General features: G+C 35.5%; 1 protein-coding gene and 1 pseudogene across 2 annotated transcripts; both read right to left on the bottom strand.

Annotated features, from left to right (window-relative positions):
* Positions 1-820: 820 nt before the first annotated feature.
* On the bottom strand, positions 821-7,473 carry LOC140853809 (lipoamide acyltransferase component of branched-chain alpha-keto acid dehydrogenase complex, mitochondrial-like; annotated as a pseudogene).
* Positions 7,474-9,948: 2,475 nt separating this feature from the next.
* On the bottom strand, positions 9,949-21,494 carry LOC105057460 (uncharacterized). 2 transcript variants are annotated; one of them, XM_010940075.2, is made up of 9 exons: positions 21,338-21,494; positions 16,973-17,054; positions 16,787-16,854; positions 14,226-14,323; positions 13,759-13,895; positions 13,210-13,277; positions 10,900-10,963; positions 10,240-10,308; positions 9,949-10,168 (listed from the first exon to the last, which is right to left on the bottom strand). In XM_010940075.2, the coding sequence occupies exons 1-8, from the start codon at positions 21,346-21,348 to the stop codon at positions 10,291-10,293; spliced, it is 546 nt and encodes a 181-aa protein (XP_010938377.1). In that variant the 5' UTR covers positions 21,349-21,494; the 3' UTR covers positions 9,949-10,168; positions 10,240-10,290. The 2 variants fall into 2 exon arrangements, with proteins under 2 accessions (XP_010938377.1, XP_010938378.1); XM_010940076.3 differs by having other exon boundaries at positions 9,949-10,157.
* Positions 21,495-21,764: the final 270 nt, after the last annotated feature.

Below are 21,764 nucleotides of genomic sequence, written 5' to 3'. Positions count from 1 at the left end.
TCAATGAGGTTACATATATACTTTTTTAAAGAGATTATTGTGAATAAAGAAAACATGTCTCCTTATTGACTCTGGAAATTACAAAAAAAAACCAAAAGAAAAGAAAAACAAAACTTCTGGAAGCATATGTTGGCAAAGCGAACAAAAACTAATCCGATATATAACGGGAAAAAGGAACCCAATATGACTGCATTACAGGATACAAGCTCAAATCTGAAAATGATGTCGTTTAATAGAATACATTCATAGCATCACACATGAATGAAAGTTGTATATAGTCAAGTTACAATTCATTGCAAAAATGCAGTCCACTAGCAATTTTTTAGCATATGGTAATATGAAATTACTATCTAATATGTGTCTGTCTTTTTTTTTTCTTTTAATTTTTGAGAATGTGGTATCTAATAAGTGTTGTATTACAAATAACACAGATGTAACTGAAATGTATGACATTACTTGTCAGAAAGATAATAAAAAGAACTTAAACCTAGTTTCCTTATATCTTGATGTATGGTTATGCCCTCAACTATTCATTTTTTCAACGACATTTCCATGAAGATAGTGCTTGTAGGATATTAGCTGAATGATATTTCTACATATTTGATAATAAAGAACATAATGCATGAAATAGGCTGCAATGCATACACTTGCTTTATATGTATGTTGAAATGTAAACTGTGCAGATCAATGTGGACTATAACTGCTAGAAATACCATACACACCAATGGCAGCACACATAATTCCATGCACAGTATGGTATCTCTTGTTTATCCTAGAAAGATATGCATTAAGTATGGACACAAGACTAGCATAAAATCAAATATATAACAGAGTATTAACTGCAACAGGAGAATGCCTGCACACCTTTCAGGATGACCTCAGTATTTTCTTCATTGAAGGAACTATTTAAGAGGGGATATTTTACTCAACGCCATTGAAAGAGACTTTATGAAAAATGGAAGAAAGGTGTGTTTCACATTTGGATCTGCATTGTCATTCTGAAAGGCTGCTTTAAGTTCTATAAGAGCATCACAATTTATTTCTTCTAGATAATGAAAATGTGGGACTTTGGCAGCCATGGTCATTGATTTAACCATAGACCTCTGAAATCCCCTGAAACATAAAAATGTTAACCTCAGATTTTGATGGACGAGGATTCCACTATTTATAGATTTAAAAATATTGATAAGATATAAAACAGAACTTGAAGATAATTCAAGAGTGCTGAAATAACTTGTCCTCTTGAGAAGAAACATATGCAAACATAACAGCAGACTGAAAAGGAACATGACGAACTCTATAAATATAATCTCTTGACATGATCTTTGGTCATCCAAGTTTATGGTTTAGTTGCCAGGATCGAGAGTGGGTGCAGGCGTCACAATAGCAAAGATAGCCTAATAGGAAAAATTGACTCAAAAGGATTCATAAAGTTGATATAAGTAACTAGGTTTTCACACAATGCTTGATTGTGTTATAGATAATATGCACCGAAGGTAACGGGAGTTCACACAGCTGTGAAATAACCAATAAAACTTTTTATTTTATTCACATGGAATGGAAGGAAAAATGGCATTCCAGTCATTTAATTGGTGGTAAAGTAACAAATCCCAAAAAAGAAAATAGGGCAACCCTTAAATCACCAATGAAACTGAATATACACCAAATGGCTTTTTCAAATTTTATCCGAGTAAAGCTAAATGGGGTGTATTGGTTGTTCACAGGCATATGAAGACATCCTCAATCCACCATCTATTGTGATCCTAACCGTATAAAGTATGACATTAGCTACAACTTTGTAAACTACCTTTCTCACTATTTTTATTACATAAATCCATCTTAAATATTGGAGAATCTGGTGTTTGACAACCCATTTCTTTCAAGTTGCAAACTCATTGTAAAGCATGATCTCCAGACTCTAGCAGGAATTCCGCTCTTGGGCAGACCCCTTGATGTCATTCCTATAGCCTTGATGGAGCTCTCTCAAACCTTCAACATCAAATCTCTATCTGGATTTAATTTATAAGGTTCAACATAGCGTTCGCCGAACCGACCTGAACTAGACGGTTTGGGGCATGCTGAATTATACCGACGGCTTACTGATACTGTTCCAACATGAAATCCAGAAGATCGAAGGAAAGAAATTAAAAAGAGACAGAGAGAGAGGGGGGAGAGAAGGAAAGGTAAAGAATGGGGAGGCCGTCGGAGACAGCTGGAGGGCTGTAGATGACTATGGTGCACGGGAAAGAATGAATTGGAGAGAGAGAAAGAGGGGGAAGGAGAGGGAGAGCTCTTCGGGGGCTACCAGAGAGTCTATCCGAGTCCAAGTGAAATAGGGGCTAGAGCACTCTCTCTTCCTCTCTCTAGTTCACCCTCTCCCATGCACCATTGTCATCCGTGGCCCTCCAACGGCTACCACCGTGGCCAGCCGACCTCTCTCTCTCCCTTCTCTCTCTCTTTTCCTCTGGTTCTCCCACTCTTCTACTTTCTTTGCCGTGTTGATTCGAACCCGGTACAACTCGGTATGGAGGCACGACCAAACCGTACCGCCAATCGGTGGGCATGGAGTTCGGTTCCAATTCAATGAACCTTGGTGCAATATATATAAGAACTGAGAGAGTTACACCAAAACCCTATACCAAGATCTGTGCCAAAATCCTATGAGAGCAAAAAAGAATCATCTACTATCTAAGTTAAGAATCTACATAGTTAACCATGATTAAGATGACCAAAATGCCAAATGCTTAGGAGGTACATAGTTAACCATGGTTAACATGACCAAAATGCCAAATGCTTAGGAGGGTTCTTTTTTATGCATTAAGTTGTTACCAAACATGAGGTTTTTAGTGAAGAGAAATTGAGCATTTACCCTGTTGATTATGATTTGCACATCTTAAAACACATAAACCAACTTTTAGTGGATTACAAATATTCTCAAGTTATATATCACATGTCATCATGTTGTTTAAAACCGCTAAGTTTATAACCAACCTAGGTATGTCTAAAATGTGTGGATTTTGCATTTCTTGTTATTGTGTATTATGCTTGACCAAGTAATTTTCAATTTAGATGCCACCATGTATTTTTCATCAATTGCATATGCATCCATAGACTATTGGTAGAATACTGGCTCAACAAACAAAGTCAAGATCACATACATCTCCATGTTCACATTACTTTGAGCGTTACCTCACAGAATCATAGTTACCTGAGAGGAATTGTCGTATCCTCATAGCATTTTTCATCTAGCATGTCCATGTGAAATGCTTTCGCTTCTTTCAACAGCCCATGTTCAACAATATTGACTTGTGAAAGGGAAGGTCGTTCTTCCTGAATACCCTTGCTAGCAGCATAGCTCAAGACATCTTCTTTCAATACTCTTCCATCTATTCCTGTTCCTTGAATATCATTTATGTTTAGACCATACTGCTTTGCAAGATGCCTAACAGAAGGTGTAGACAGAACGCCCTTAAAAGCCTCCTCTTTATTCGATGATCTTTGAGAATCTGATTCACATAGCTCAGAATTTAGTGATGTTGCATCCTCATGACACTCAGATGTAAGAGGACTCTGAGCATCTTCTGCACTTATCTTCAATAAAGTTTCACCAACCTGCAGATTGAATTTTATAATTTACATAGATGATAGGGTTTTTTTTGTACTTGAAGCAATTATATACAAATAAGGGGAAAGGAAAATTGCATATGTTTCAGATTCTGTAACAGGACAAAGTAGCGATGCATAAATATGCCACCATTTGTCTACATATAACCAAAATGCATTTTACCAGGAAACATCATCTAAGACAATTTTCAAGTCAATGCTGTATGAATGAACTTAGATGAAAACAAATATTAGGACAGAATATGAGAATAAGAACCACCCCTTTTTGACGAAAGAGTTGTACTGAATGACAAATTACAAATTTGAGAAGACTTGCTCTCTTATGAGCATAATCTTATGTAAGTCACTGATTGCGTTTTGGGTATGAATTTGTTCCAAGGGTTCACTGCAACTGCCTATAAGTTTTAGAAATTTGACATTGTAGAAGCTTGAGAAAAGTTTGTGTTAAAATCTTAAACTATTTTACTGAGCCTAAAAGAACCAGCCCACTGATCTTGAAATTAGTGATATATCATCATTCACAAGGTCAGCAGTCAGATTCCAAATGGATAGAAGTCTCAAGTGAAGGAGTCAACTATGAGGCTTAATAAATATAACATCAAAAAAAAAACCAGAGACTTAATAAATGAAAAAGATTTAAATTGTTCTAAATAAGGAATCCAATATAGGAGCGAAACCTCCCTTAAACATGAGATCCGATGCCACTCTACCTTGACTACATCACCAGGAGCAAAAAGAATCTGAAGGATTTTTCCTTTATAACGACTTGTGATTTCAATGGTTGCTTTGTCGCTCTGTACTTCACAAAGTGGTTGGAATTCTTCTACCTCCTCACCCTGACAAGAAAACATTAACCAATTGTCAGCTATGACAACAACATCTAGATGGTTACATATATACTTAAGTAGATGATAGCATTGAAACGAAAAATATGGCATCTACCTAATCAAGGTATGGCCAAAGCAAATTACAGCAATTGAAGAATCTGGATGCATGCAGTTCACCTAAGACAAATTAGAATTAAAATTTATTAAGAAATAAAAGATACATCTACACATTAAGGCCTTGTTTGGCTTGGAATAAGAAAAAGGGAATAGCAAAAGTTATCCCACAAGATATTTTAATTTTTGTTTGGCTACAGTTTTTAGAACAACTTTTTTATAAGGTTTTTAGTCCATAAAAATGTAAAAATCAAGTATAAATATACTTATAGACTAAAGAATAACTTATGACAGCTCTCCCATGGAATAATTAAGCCTGACATAAGAAAGTTTGAGCAGCATAACTATTCCTAGGTTATGCTTGTTTCCCAAAACCCATTTGGCAGGTATAAGGCTTATTCCAAGCATTATACCTGCTTTATGCCGAGCCAAGCATTGTCTAATAGCAAAACAGCAACTGTATGTTAAGTATTTGAACATGTTTGTTCGAGTCCATGCCAGGTCACATCTCAAGTACAAGCTCTCAAAGGTGCCTTTGAGCCTCTTGGTTTGGTTCTACAAAGTGATGCAAACACAGTAGAAGAAAGCCTCGAGGTTAGTGCCTCGTGGCATGTCATTTTTACAGGAGGCAAATCCACCAGAGTATGTAGTTTCACTAACAATGAAAGAGGATGGATTGTCCAACTTATTTTTGCAAGATGTACATGAATTATCCAATTTCAACCTTAATTATGGTAAGATGTATCACTGAATCCTTCAACTTTGCCTGGAAAATACAATAACAAAATGCTAGATGCTTACAGAATTTGCTAAATCAACCAAATTCATACATATCACTGCATCCTTCAACTTAGCCTAGAAAATATGATAATAAAATGCTAGATGCTTACAGGATTTGCTAAATCAACCAAATTCATACATGGCACTGATGTCTTTTAGCTGGCTTTTTTACATGATTTTTCCTTATTTTATACATATTTTTTTGTATTGAAGAGAACCTGTGAAACTCATACCTTATGGCTCAAGGGCTTAGGACCCTAGCCACTTCCACCCTTTTAACATTACACATGCTACTTCAAAAACATTTACATCATAATGTGTATGTATCAGATATAAGTACATGACAACACAAAGACCTTTACCTAAAGTCAAAATGAAATGTCCATTTCCAACATAGCAGTTTGTTGGAATTTTGGTTGTAATGTGGTGTAAGTTAACAACCATGAAAAATTTCAATGTTTTGCCCTTAAATTTTGTAATGCACTTCTTTTTGAGAGAACTCATTAAAATTATGAGAGACTATATCAAAAAGCTTTGTGTCGTCTTATGTTTTTGAATAAATGTAAATGTTCACAACAAGTTGATATCAGGAAATTGTATGAGGACAAAACTAGCTAACACATGCAGTACATCATCAACATAATGCTTATCAAAAGAGGCTTACACACTCTTCTCATCTATCATAGTTCTTCTTTACAAGACCCAATCCCATGTCCCTTCTGATCTTTTATAATATCTCACGGTTGAAGAGTATTAATGTTTTCTTGATTTAGAAAAAGCTTTTCAAAATACATTTCAATTCAAATAAATACAGATGAACACTTCAATAGACATGACTGGGAATAACAACTGCTTGTCCAACACTTTATAACATAGTACTCATGTAGAAGCACACAGAGAAATATTGGGCCAAAATTAGTTGAAGGTGTCCTGTAAAGTGAGTGACTCGAGGAGTGCCCAAACTGGTTGAACTGTTGTTAGGGAATGCATAGAGGACACAGAATTCCTACAGGTCAACACTCCAAGTTTGGTAATCATTTGGACTTACCAACAATACACAGAGAATACATAGAAAGTAAATATCAGAGACTTTGAAAAAAGTTCCAAATTTTTATATTTAAAATCTGAATTTCGAATTGATTATATGTTAGTCCTCAAGATCAACCACTTAGACGGGTAGGCATTTCAAGTTGAATTCAAGTTAAGGTACTGTAGGTGGGAAATTATGCATGGAACGGGACTATAAATCGGAGTGCCATGCACTGAACAAACTGCTGCTTTCTTACTAACTGTCTGATCAACTCAACAACTGCTTCCCCAAATCACGAATCAGAACTCCTCCTGAATTTACCATATCTCCCTCCCAAATGACTTTCCATCTTGTTTTCTTTCCAAGATTTTAACTTTTATAATTTTCATAAGCACCATAGCAATAGAAATCCAATTCACGCAAGCGTCCACTACTACCTTCTACTATACATCACACTAACTAAATGGGCTCTATATTTATAGCAAGTGGAAGTAAATTTGAACCAATTGAAGCAAACGCAAGAAAAAACACCGATCTCACCTCTTTGACGAACCATTTGAGTAGTTCACACTCGGCAATACCTTCCCCAGTCTGCGCCAGAGGCACCTCCACCACACCTCCCATAGGGACATCAACCCAAGCCTGAGTCGTCAAGCACCGATCCCTTGCTGCAGTCCACAAGCCCTCAAACTTCGCATCCAAAAAACCAAAACAGAGATCGCCCATCAAAAAAAGAAACCATCTTGGGGGCAATCACTGTAAGAAAAGGAAGAGAGTGTAATTGCTCACTAACGGGAGAGTACAGAGAGGAGGAAGCGAATGTCCGATCGGCGCGGAGAAGCGGCGAGAGGGGGAGGAGAGAAGAGAACGCCGAGAGCGGCGGAGTGGCCGATTCCGGGGACGGCCGCGGGGATTCGATTGCAGCGAGCGGAAGAGGAGGCCGAGGGCGGGCGTAGCGGCAGATGCGCCTGAAAGCCATTACCCTTGAGAAGGAAGTGGGAGAGTTGGGGTTAAAATCTCTCTCCGACCTTTTTGTCCGAGTTGGTGATGGTAGAAACAGAGGCCGAGAATTCGGCCTTCCAAATATGGAAGCTATAAACTTGATTAAACTAAAACTTATAATGCGTCGAGGATAAAGAAGACCGTGCACGGCAATGTCGTCCCAACCGCAACCGTGATCGTATCCTAAATGCGTTTTAGGGTATGGTCCCACCCGCAACCGCGACCATATCCTAAATGAGTTGTATAGGATATGGCTCCAGCGTATACGCCGTCCATTAGGAGGGTGTTCCGTATGGGATAATCAATTTAAAATCAAAAATAATATAGATAAAAATAATAAAAATATTATATTTAATTATATCCCGATGGTCTCATGTGACGGTGCTTCAGATCATCTTTATTCTTTAAATTACTACTTAATCCATCACATATCCAATCTTAAGGTTAAAAATTTTAGACCGCTTTTGGTTAATGATGTTGGACTGAAATCTAAGAAAAAAAATATTTTTGAGTCTAGTAAAAAAATAATATATTAATATTATTAATATATTATATCAATATTATATATTTGATATTATATATTATATTATATATTATAATTCAATGATAATTTTAAATTAGAATAGAAATATTTTATTATATTTTATATTTTTAAAAAATATATCAAAGATTATTTTGATATTATATGGCCAATCATCTTAAATTTCTATAAAATATCAAATAATCTTTAATTACTGAACTATGTCTATCAAAATATAGTAATCTTAGATCACTGACAATCAAATTATCTATATCAAAATATAATAATCTTAGATCACCATGATGATTCCATTTAGATTAACGAGGGGAGAAATTATTACCCACACTAAGTGCACCAACCTGATTGCCAATCACAACCACTGATTTTCATAATGATGCATTGAGATGCGCTAAATGAATGAGGCCACAAAATTAGGCGTTTCCATGTATTCCGATGAGGATAAAGCAAGGTTAAAAACATGGTGACGTGGGAACACCGTGTCCTGGGTATCATATTCCCTTTTTTTTTTTTTTTTTCGGTAGAAGTATCATTTCCTTTGAACTTCCGTCTCGTGTACTCATCGTAACTACCAGCATTACATATTGGTTTTGAATAACGTGATTATACCATTATAATACAATTATAAGGATTTCGACCATCTTTCAATATAGTAGAGATAAGTAATATTAAAAAAATGGAATGATCATTATTTTCATTCTACTGTTTCCCATTATAATAAATCATTATAAGATAACTAATGACTTAATGATGGTTTTTTTTATTTACTCTTTTTAGATAAAATAATGTTTTTCAAAGTTTATTTATTTTCTCAAAATTTCTCCAAAAAAAATTGTATGATCTGAAAAATATATTATTTTATCTAATAAGAAAATAAAAGAAAAGAAAACATGATTAAGACTTTGAAAACTTATCTTTTGAGATAAATAATAGATATATTATAATAGAATAACTAGCATAAAACCTGCACATAGTGAGGTACAATTCATTTTTTTTTTTTCAGCTATTCTTGTAGCGCAATATAACAATATAATAAATCATAATAAATTATAATAAATTGTAATAAATAGAAGATTTTGATAGCAAAATTTTATAGTACATCGAGCAATAAATTTTAATAATAGCTGAATATACCCTTAACACTGTCATTAATATTGACATCCACATCGTGCATAGAGAGTTCCCCATTAGTTAAAATTTGTTTAGTCTTTTATACAAAAAATTAAGGAATAAGACACTGAACTTAATTTTCAACATACCCTTCTCTCCTCTCATACACAGTATTAGACCCCCCACAAACAATTGTGCCTGGAGATGTGTTTGCAAAGTGGCTTTGTCCAAATTTGTGGGATGTTACAAAGAGGTTACCATCCCAGTTGAAGAGTTTTAGCAAGTTCTGGTAAGCTGGCCTCTCCATAAAGCACAGCATATAAAGAGTAGTCTCACAGAGTCGGAACACGATCAACATCCTCCGCAGCCCCCTCCCTTTTTGCCTCTATTTGGCAGTCTCCACTACATTAACCCTGAAGCTGTATTATTTCTCTAAACCGGTTTTCACAAAAGAACTACACGTTCTGATCCAACCATACCTTAAATGGTGGCAAGAGTATTTTTCGAAAGAGCATATACCATTATTCCAGGAAATCCAACAAGCAGAGGGTATACAAAGTAAAAATTTCTCTAAAACTCTTTCTTTTCAAACATCTAGTTTTTCATTTGTTTGTTTCATTAGAAAACTAAGAAACTTGACCAATTCTCTAAAAGCCTTTCAATTTTTATAGGAAAATCTTAGTTTCCCTTTTCCCCTTCTTTGAATTGTGCAAGCAATCAAGCAAGGCAATCATTTTTCTCTTTAATTTTGAGTATCAACAAACTAGTCTTTTACGTGCATCACTTGCAACATGGTTAAATAATCACTGGGGCATAGAGGTGTGACGATGGATTTGGATTTGCAAATTATAGAATACACAGGTAAAAAACAAAAGAAAAAACTGTAATTGTTTCAAAAAAATAAATAGAAGACTCAAAAAGTAAAATGTCTATAAGCTGCATGGTCCATGCATTGATGAAATGAAAATAACCTTAAAACATGATAAAAATTGTACAACACAGCATCATCTGCATTATAACAAAACTGAAAAATTTGGAAACCATATTTTATCTCGTGGTGGTGGCTCCTTGAAGCAGTTGTCAAACTTCATTTTCCTCGCTCATCAAACCCCTTCCTTTACGGCAATAGTTCCTTTATCCATCCTAATCCATATGTTATTAATTATTCTTCCAATTGCTAGAAAATCAGCAAAAATGGCCTTCAAATAATTTACCTCTGAAAAATTCTTCTGAAGGCATTCTAACTTGTCCTCGGTGCGCATTCCTCATTCTAAGCGCTCCATCTGTGGTCAGGAGATAATAATACATGGATGAAGAAGAGACCAAGAAAATGCTAAAATATAGGTTGGAATAAAATGAAGATCACGTGAGAATAAATGCCAAATGATGATACCAATGGGTCTGGTATATAAGAAACCAGAACGCTTTGGCCCACAATTGCTATCCCAAGCTATCCCTCAATGACTAAAAAATGAGTATAAGAAGAAGATAAGATTATATGAATGCAAAGACTCTTCTCATATGGCCAGTAACAGCTAGCACTAAGACAAAAGTTGATTCTTGAGCCCCGCTTCCCGGGTGAATGCAGATGTCCCAATAGAAAAGATGGAAAATTTTCCTGGTCAACGGTGCTAAGGGGTTACAGATGAACTAGACAGCCAAGTGTAAGCACTGGATGCAGATCTGGAAGACTGAAATGCTATTTTATCTCACAAAAATTATGCCAACATAATTGCAGAAATCAGCTTTCTGAAGTGCTTGGGTATCATAATTTTCTAGGCTTGTTCATAACAAAATAAATATTCTCTATGTCTATTTTAATAGCAAGGATGAAACCCAACAAACGGCTTTATCGGAACATAAAGAATGAATACCTTCCAAAGGCCATCATTTAAATAGTGCATATTATCAACTCCAATTCCTTTGTTGATAGAGCTACTGCAGCAACAACAGAGTACATCATTCAACACAAGGTACGTGAAAAAGAAAAAGGAAGAAAGATAACAAAATGCGAAAATAACCTATTTTTTCTGCTTGACATACTGTTTGATGCCAATGTATCATTTAAAACAAAGAGAGGCATGCATACCAGGGACACAAACAAGTTCACAATGGAAATTTTCAGTTATATAATGATGTGACTGTTTATACAATTACAATTGGGATAAGAAAAATAAGGGCACCTTTAAGTGCATTCTTTTAGCGTTGGACATGAAAACATAATCATTTGATCATACATACTTTGCAAGATTGTAAAGAACCCAATTACATTTAAAAGCACTAGTACTTAGGAAGATGCCATAAACCCACCCAACACCCCATCTCAACTCCCACCCACCCACAGTGCACGCATGCACGGCGCGCAAAGGAGGGAGGGAGAGAGAGATAGAGAGAGAGAGAGAGAGAGAGAGAGTAGTGTTCCATGCAACAACATTTTCTCCTCCTCTATGCAAAATTTGAACCACATTTTACCATGCAGTACAACTCAGTGGTTAGGTATCCATAAGTCATGCTTCTGCAATGACTCAATATAGAATCCTTAGTATCACAGTCAATTTATGAATGCAGTTCCTAGGCTGCACCGCATTAGCTTTATGGTTATTACAAACAGCTAGGCTGTGTATAGGCTGAATAGGCAGCCTGCTTAACAAGACCCAACCACATTACTTAGCATAATGCATCTAACTCTTCCGCTAGCTCATGCGAGCATTCTGAATTCAGTCGATGGCAAGATTCTCCATCTTGGCATGGGACTCATACTAGTACCATCATATTACAGTGTCGGTATGTAATTTGGTACAGTACGAGAGAGCAAACCAAATGTCAGTATGGTATGAGACTGTATACCGGTTCGATACTAATACAGTATAGTACTGACTAGTATGGCAAATATTGGTTAATAGTTTGGGCCAGATGCTGATATTGTTAATACCATTAATCTGTTAAAACTGTCACAGCTGTTAGGTTACTTAGGTATTAACTAGTAGGTGGTAATTGTCATTTACTATATTTATTAATATTGCTACTGTTAACATTTTAATTACTATGCATGTGTTTGCATATGCCCCTGCATGGGCATATGCATATGTGCCATGCAGCCCCTTGACAACCTGGATACTGTAGCTGCCTTTCAAAACAACATCAATTATTGTTATGACGTTTGTTTTTCATTACTGTTTCCATCCTTCAAGTGGTTTTCAAGTGAAGAACAGAAACATAACATGATTCCCTAGTTTGAGATCAAACCTACTGAAACTAGAGAAGATTTCATGCCAACATAGTGTTCACAGAACCTATGAAGCTGCTATTTTGAACAGGACACACCCCCAATGCCTACCAGCCTCGCGTGCACATCCCAAAGCATTATTGCTATCGGCAGTTTCAGTGAAGAGAAATTTTAGGATCTCTTTGCTAACCACTATTATAAATCAAGAAGGAAACAACTGAATGACCTCTTCTTCATGGTAGTTTTCCTACATTATTGGGACAAAACATTTGAGAATACAATCAACAACCTTATCGCTTCAAGATTTATATGTAGAAGCAACCTGTTCACCAGTTTAACCTTAGCGATCCTTGGGAAACTTGCGAGAAGTAAAATTAAAGTATTATTCAGGCCAAGCAAAAGCATATATCAAGAATTAAAATCAAGAACCACTTGTCCATGGTCAAGTAGCCCAAACAACACAAATAGTTCTTCCATTAATCTCATCCATCATCCACAAACAAAAGAAACATTGTTCTTCCTAATTTAGAAAATATAGGTTTCCTGATGAAGGAATCTACCATTTTTATCAACATCTTCGATCAATTTCTTACCCTGTATACTAGTAATCACTTATACAGCCTTTTTTAGTATAAGGGAAATAGTGTAACTTATAAAACAATAGAAGTAAATCAACTAAGGAACATTTAACCATAAATTTCCATCTTTGCAATTGCAAACTATCACTTGATATAGCTTAAACTATAAGAGGAGCTTATATAAGTGGCCTTTATTTATAGAAGATTAGACATTGATCATGAATTTGAAATTGGTGACAAAATGAAAAATTATAAAAAAAATTGTCACCTTTAAATATATATCTAAATAATTAGCAGATGATATGTAATTGATCAATGGAACCTCAAAATATATTACAACTACTTCAAGGAAAAAAGATCCAATGTAAGATAAAACTTACATATCTTTTGCTGACATTTTTGTATATCCAATTGCCAAAGCATGTTGTTTTCCTTCAGCCATTATGGCCTGAAAATAATGAAGCTACAGAAATCAGCCATTATTCCCTACATCACAAGCACACAGAAATATTACTTGTACAAAAGCAACATGTAATAAGGAAGTATTTTAAAGAATGCTTGACTACTTTAATCTAAACACAATGTAAGTTGTAACAGTAAGCACTCAACCAGATCCGATTGGTTGATATGCTACGTAAATGCTTCCTAAGGTGGCGATAATGCAGAATTTACAGTCACTGAACAGTTGTACTTGATGGCAATTTGTTCTGTGGCTACTACATGATATAGCCTAGCAAAACTGAACAGTTGAACTTGATGCCAATTTGTTCTATGGCTGCACAAACTCACAAAGTAGCCTACCTGCTGATGTATCTAGTGGACCAGTTCAACCTTAATTGTTGAAGTCATAGAAACTAAATTTTACATTTTATAATTACAATATAAATATAAATCAACTTTTGCTATGAGTTGTAAGGGATAATTTGTACCACAGGGGTTTCCTCCAATACTTCATCATCCAAAGCACCACCAGGCGACGTCAGACCAGGACACATAATGTTAGCACCAGAAAGGACAAATTTGATCGCACCCCTGTCCACTTGAAACTTTTTCATTATATCTGGATCTGAGAGAGCATAAGAGAATGGATGAGAACCTAAAGACTTACAGGGTTAGACTATTATTCAATATTAAGGCATCAGTTTGACCCAGAATGCAACTTTTAGTGATCACATCTCCAATGGGGAATATACAGCACTCTGTTTGCCACTCGGCCAACCCATCAGCACTCATATTTGTAACCCAATTGGCCCGTAATTCTTTAACAAGGTCACAATAAATGAGAAAAATTAAAATCATAAAACAAATGATAGCCTATATATTACAAAGCTTGGAAACTAACCTTACATGAAACAAATGAATTATAAGAAGAATAAGAGCCAAGGAGATATTTTACATTGATGAAGTAGCCTCAATGTTGGCATGTAAGGACCATCTCGAACATTGAAAAATAGTGGTACATTGTTCATCACCACAAGATTGAGATGATTTTGGCTAAATAAAGAGAAAAATGTGTTAATCAAGGTGTCCAGTTTACTAGTGGATCTACTTTCATCATTTCATACATGTACAACTACAAAACAAGTAGCTAAACAAAATTGATGAGAATGAGTTGGCATTTTCAGTAAGAAATCTTATGAAATTTAATGATCTAAAATCAATGCTTTAGGATGCCAAGAAAAGTACCAAATGGTTCAACGGACAATTGTTAATGCTTTACATGAAATTCTACAGCATACATTATGGACCAGTAACATGACAATCATGGAAGATATATGGGATAACATAAAACAAACTCCAAAATAACTTATATATTGCAAAACAAATCTACTCAGAAATCCATGTTAAAAGGGAAATCCTCCTTATATCACTGCCACATGTGCAACATTAATTTGATCTTATTACACCTCATGCTTATCTGATCTTATTCCTAATCTGAAACCTCCTTGCTTAAAGGAAAAACTTTATGCTGCTTTGTTTCTCTATGTAAGCACCAATGATCTAGATTCGAACATGACTTCTACTAATATTGGAAAAGAGCTACATATAAGTTGCACATATACTACTTGCAAAGACAAACCTAATCTGTAATAGCCCTCCTGTACTTAAAGACATATAACTGGACATGTAAGATTGAAATATGAACCTTCTCTTAATGTGCTAAATACTGAATCATACTCAGTGATATGCCTTAGAGACCATCTATAAGATTTTTTTTTTTTTTGAATTACTTTCATCAGCGTGGTTTCAAATATAATCAGCAAAGAAAGGTTCTGTTCAAGGATTTAAGTGCTAGTATACAAGATTGTAGTAGTTGGCAAGCAAAGCACATGTAACAAACAAAATCGCAGAAGCAATAAAAAATAATAAAAAATCGATTAGTAGGTGTTGTTGGGACCAGTTTTGGGTACCAAGCATGCACTTGCACACTCTGGCATTTGAAACAGAAGTTTCATTCAACAGAGCCAATGTTAACATCAAGGAAGCACATAACATAATAAGCCACCCATTTTTTTGTCACCGCTTTTAAGTTTTTGCAGCTTTTAAGTTCACAATTGTGCTCGGCAAAGACTTTCATAAATTCAATTAATGCAATAGAACAATGATCATAATTTCCTTTTCTGAAGAATAGGAGGTTAGCTTGGATAACTCTTCCACTTGCTGTTTGGTGCGGAATATATGGGTTTGGACCATAAGCATGGGATCCAATACCATATACTTCTATTGATTCTCTTCGAAATAATTTTAAGGAGATGGAAGATTACTTACTCAAGGCTAGTTTCATCCAGATGCACCTTGTCGCTGCCCTCAGATTGCAGGAATCTAGATCTCTTCTACTTTGTTTTGAACAATGTAATACTCATTTGCTTATGCATGAAAGGAAAGGCTTGGTTTGCAAATGGAGACTCAGATGGAAAAGATATTACAACATACTTAAAGGAGCTCCACACTGTAGGGACAATGAAATGCATTTGCATCGATAGACAATGCCGGTAAATAAAGACAACTTTGCAAATGAAAGAAGAAAAGGCAGATGCGCTAATAAGCACTCACATTGTACAGAAAACTGACAATGGAGTCAGGTTAAATTGATTAACTAGCCTCTGGATTTGATATACGGTGTTCACATACAAAAAATAATAGTCAACTAGATAGAAGAATGATGATACCAGTTAGCATGAAAAATGTTGATAGCATCAAATTTATGGGTTAAAGAATAAAGTTATGGGAACAATAGGTTGGTCCATAAGCAGAAAAGATCTTCAGAAATCAACATAGCATCAAAAGGCAGCCATTGAAGCTTCTCACATGAAAAAGAACGCTTCCTCCTCATTAATCTATTGATTTAGAAAACAGACAACGGCATTAGTGAAGGAGCAGATCTAATTGCAAGAAATAATTGGGAAAGATGTAAGAGAATTTCTAGTTGCAGCATGCCACTAAAGGCACCCTTGATGCTGGAGCCATTTTACACCTCTTGCATGTGCATGACCGTACTCATGACATTGTAATATTACTGATCGTTTGCAGATGATTCAGCGTTATACAATGAGGCTAGCAGTGATGTATGCTAAACTTGGCAAGATAGAACACTTTGAAGCATGATAATTTGAAAACTAGTCAACTGAAAAACAGAATATATGTTGTTTTTCAGCTCGATAACTAAATGGATATAGTAAGTTTAAAAAATTGGTTGTTAGTTAGCAAGATCAAAGCTTTTTTAAATAGCTAACCAACCAATTCTCAACCTGATTTCCATTGTCATGCTCCAAGTTATAATATATAAAATGACTTCATCAATTCAAATTCAAGTACCAACATCCTTTTGTTAACATGATTAAACTACCACATAACAAACAGAGTTACCACCGACGTTATAAATGAATCATCAATGATCACTGATATATCTTATTTTTGAGGAATAGTACAAAATAATCGAGGAAAGATTGGACCGACCATTTTGCAACAATTAGAGGTGTTTTCTTTGGAAGGATGTCATCCAATAGAGGTTCAAGGCCAGGATACTACAAAACAAGTGATCTCATCAATAATACAAACAAGAGTGAAATCTATTACTTCCATCTAATCAGAAGTGAGCTCTAAGTAAAAAGGAAAAAAATACTTTTCAGATGTAATACAAACCTCATCGGCAATACTTTGTCGAATCTTCCTCTGTACAGATGCCTTCACTTGGTTCTGTGCAGATATGTCTTCAAAGGAAAACCTTCAAACAGAAAGTAAAAGTTTGTTGCTAATCAATGACATACACTGAAAAATCAGAATTTTTTGCAAGAGAAGACATAATTGTGTAAGTATCAAAATCTTGCAATCCCTAAAGGAAAGATCCATAAAGTTAATTTCCACTTATAACAACAAAAATTGTGCAATATTTATTTGGGTTTTCATTTTTGAATCTCGTTGAATCACTTTTTCCTGCAAGATAGTTCCAAACTCAATAATGAAAAGTAGTGGATAAACTGAAGTCTTCAAATATTTTACAGCCAAACTAAAACTGCAATCCAATAATGAATAAAAAGAAATAAAGACTGATGGGGAAAAAAAAAGAAGAAAGGGTGCATGGTCCCTTTTACTATGGATGATCCACATTCCAAATTATCCTTGCTATTACCTTGGAGTCTTAGACACTCCAAGCTTTTTTATGCTTGTAGAAACTATCTCCAAGAACTATCCTTACTATTACCTTGGGCTGCACCGAAAAAAAATCGGCATTCCGCTTCCCCCAGTCAACTTGATAAACTGGCCAAAATGGCTCTAATGGATCAAACATCTCCAAGCCAGCTTGGTTCGATTAACCCTCCCCCCCCCCAGCTCGATTCAACTAAACCACCCCTTCCCCAGGCTCACTAAAAGGCCTCCCTTGCCCCCTTCATCTCACTCACAACCCTCGCCTCCCCCATGCTCGCAATAATTGACTATTTGCTCTCCCCTGCCAACATCAAAAGTACACACACCCCCTTCTCCCTCTCTCACTCATGGAGTTAGGGTTAGGGCTTCAAGCCCTATCTCTCTTTCAAGCCCGCCATCCCTGACAACAAGGGCTTTTGAGCCCTCCCCCCTCCCTCTCCCTCTCCCTCTCCCTCTCCCTCTCCCTTCCTCTATGACTCTCTCTCTATTTTCCTCTCTCTCCTTCTCCATCTTCCCCACACTCTCCGACTTTCTATGTCAGTATGTCTCAAAACAACACAGTGTGGCCCATACCATACCGAATCGATCATCCGCTTGTACCCCCTCCAATGCCAATTTGACAAACCTTACTGCTATCAATACTCCATCTAAATTACTTTTGGCTCAATTATTCTAATTTATATATTTATTCCTTCCTGTTTGCACATAGATATGACTGGTTAAGTCCATAAATAAGTTGAAACTTACAAGCATGTACATTACACTATCTCATTCATCAAAAGAAAAGGTTCTTCATCATCATGTGGCACAAAGACATACCATAGCAATGAACGTCTTCGGATAATCCCTTGATGGCTTGATCACATTACCTTTATTGCTAACCTCATAGGCAACTTCTAAAGGAATGACAACATTATGATGGATCTCATCATAGGTTAAGGTAACATAAGAATATCTATTATGATCATGTTATCCTTTATAAGAACTATATTACAAAATCGGTGGCTCTAGAAAAGCTTCCTTTTGAGATGTGCTTAAAATATAAGCCTATTCATTGTAAGTTCCTCGCACCAACAAAAAAAAAAAGAAATGGTTAATGGTACAATCAACAAATAAATTTTTACTTAATTTTTTTTAATCATTTTTTTCATTAAGATTTTATCATAAAGATCTATCAGATCTATCGAGTTGAAATAACTAAAAATTTCAAATTAAAATGATAATCATATTGAATCATCGGAACTATGTCGATATCTCATTTTGAATTCCTACCCATAATAGAGCTTTTGTAAATACATATATATCCATATGGCTCTAGTTATTGCATTCCTTTGTTTCAAACCATTCTTTCATTCAATTCTTCTTTCTTTTTCTTCTAGATACTATTCTTGAGTTCATGTCTTTTTTTCATTTCATTCAATCAAAAGACATGGAAGAAGATTGTTTTACCTTCCAGCTATTTGCATCCATGGGCACATTATGATTTGCATAACAGGATTCTACATTACCTCTTTATGAATATAAATCAAGGGAGAAAAGAGGGTGGAGATGCAAGTATCAATGTCACAAGTAGAATGGAGAGGCAGACATCATCTCGAGATAGAACTTTTTATTGTCAAGCCTCTTGTTCATCCCCATACAAAAAGGTGCTTCATATCATAGTTTGCTAGAAGTTTTTCATAATCCCTTAGATTTTTTTTAATAAAAAAAATGTTGTGAATTGTATAGAATGCCAAGAATTAGCACCCCCAAAGAAAAGGGAACTCAGCAAGAGGCCACGACTAAATTACTAAATTAGCGCACATGTCTAATGGGTAAAGCCCTGAGGGGATGAATCTAACAAGAAGAATGAAGACAAGGAGGAGACGATGTCAACTGAATAGTCAATCCATATAAGACATTACCCTTCAAGCTAAGATATCTCTGTTGCTTGGGGAAAAAAACAAAAAAAACAAAAATCAAATCTTACTTAAGACCTTATCTGTTTCACCATCTATTTTCAAAATGTTCTCATGTTCTTCTATTTCCAAATTCTTTATGGACACTATATGCTTTCATTTTTACCTCTCTTCTCTATATTTGGCAATGCAGCCTCTAGTCAAAAATCAAAGTTTCAAGTTCATAGTTAGTCATAGTGAAGCATTTAGCTATGTTAATCATCTGCCACCATATCAACAAGGTAAATTGAAGTTTAAAGTTATGTTTCGTACAACCACCTCCTACAATGACATATGTACATGACAGTCCACTTTGATTCCCCACTTGTCCAGATTCACGTACTAAAGATTTACCTCTAAAATTGATAGTTCAAACCAAGGACTAAAATATGTACTTTATGTGTTCAAATGACTATTTATCATTATTATGTAGGGCACTTCCATAAGTAAGAAAACCATAGTAATTTCACAATTAACTACTGCAGGCTTTCCACCATACTCTCTACAATAATCAGATTTTTTACCATTTAACCCAAGTATTGGATTCATCCTCATCAGTCACCTCACCACATAATGGATCACCAGCAAAGTAAATAAAGTAAGAGGCTTAAGATAATCTCTCAACAGGAATTAGGTCCATACCTCAACACACTAAAGAAATTGGTCCCCCTTTAAATGCCTGCTCAAACATGCCCAAAAATCTGCCCTCTCGCTTCTTACACCCCACCCCAGAAACAATTAACATATAATAATCTGTTCACCCACATAACTACCTATACTTGAAGTCAATTCTTTGTACTTCATACCCTAATCAGTCCTCTCAAATTATCCACATATTAAGCAACATAATTTTTAGTTAGTATGTTTAATAAATCTATCTCAAACAAGAATACAACATTCTGGATTGAAGAATCACCAGCATCTTTTCATGAATTAACTCCTCCCTCCTCATCCATGACTTCTCAGATTAACTACCACAAATCCAAAGTGCAGATCATTTGTGATATATCATGTATGCAGATCAATTTTTTAAAGTTCTCCCCATGCCAATTTTCTTACCATATCTGCAACACACGATATCACTTTTCTGCCTCCTGGTCTCATTCAAAGAAATGGCTTTCTTTTGACATCAAATTCACAAATTTCTTCTAAGATCTCAAATAACTCACATTGGAACCCTCATCCCTATACTGACAACAGCTGTACACCTTTAATCCACACTGCTACTCCAAATACTCCAGTTCCAAGTTCTCTAGCTATGTTCCCTCAGAACAAAATGGTCCCTTGAACAAGATAAACAATCTTATATCATATAATTGCCAGCAAAAACGGATAAAAATACAAGATTTGACATTCTATCATTCTATCACCTGCTGATCTACAACATAACGAAATATTGACTGAGGCATCTTGTAGTCCAGTGCTGATATTTATTCACATTGCAAGCAATCCAAACTCTATCCTATAAATAATATCTCACAAAATAACTGAAATCTGTTTTTTAACTAAAACTACACTTGAAACTAACTCGCTACAACAATTCCCAGTGAATACCGGGTCCAATTTCTTAAGCTGTGCTACCAACATCCAACTCCCACAGTCCAATCTTGCAAAGGAATTGAATAAATATTTCTCTGTCGAGGGATTCTATGCATACATGACAGAAAAACTAAATAGATGAAAAAGAATCAGGATTTGAAACCCTAAAACCGTTTGCATTTGAGTTTTAACTTTAAAGAAAACCCTGAGCAAATTAATTGGCCAGCAGAAACATAATTAGAAGAATCAGCATAGATTACCCAATATACGGTAAAAAAAGATATGAAAATAATTAAAAAAGAAAATAAATATCGTTTATGTTTTTTTGAGATGATTTTGTTAGAAGAAAAAATGCCCTAAAAATCTTAAGAAAAAGGGTGCTCACTTTTTAAACATATCGGAACAAGGAAGAGGGAACGAGAGATCGAGGGATCCAAAAGGACAACAGCGAAGTCTTCGCGCAAAGTGGTTCGGAAAGCAAGACGACGATGGGTGTCGAAGAGATGGTCCGTCCGGCGAGGTCGCGTGGCGATTAAGCCGATGGGATCGCAATGGACTTATTTCGCGGTCGGAAGGGCACGTGCGACGTTGGATGGGCCAGTTGTCACGTGAACGCCCAACAAATTTTATTTTATCATAATTTTGTTTTATCGTGTTTTTAAATTATCAACTAGCGGCGCACGTGTAGAAAAAATAGAGGCATCACCATCCATACCCCCTTTGATCTTGAAAAAACCATCCCAAGCATCCAATAAAATTTAAGATAGATTTAAAATTTATTTTTTTTAATATTTCATACTCGATCTCAATTA

This window comes from Elaeis guineensis, chromosome 14 (genome assembly GCF_000442705.2).
Source record: "Elaeis guineensis isolate ETL-2024a chromosome 14, EG11, whole genome shotgun sequence".
Taxonomy (NCBI): domain Eukaryota; kingdom Viridiplantae; phylum Streptophyta; class Magnoliopsida; order Arecales; family Arecaceae; genus Elaeis; species Elaeis guineensis.
Note: the sequence above shows the minus strand (reverse complement) of the source record. Positions and strands in the feature narration are given on the sequence as shown.

What these genes read in the sequence shown, in the direction of transcription:
- LOC105057460 (XM_010940075.2), bottom strand. An exon ending in GACAAAGTATTGCCGATGAG is followed by an intron (nt 16,855 to 16,972) that starts GTTTGTATTACA and finishes CTTGTTTTGTAG; the next exon opens with TATCCTGGCCTTGAACCTCT. An exon ending in AAAATGTCAGCAAAAGATAT is followed by an intron (nt 10,964 to 13,209) that starts GTAAGTTTTATC and finishes TTGTTGCTGCAG; the next exon opens with TAGCTCTATCAACAAAGGAA.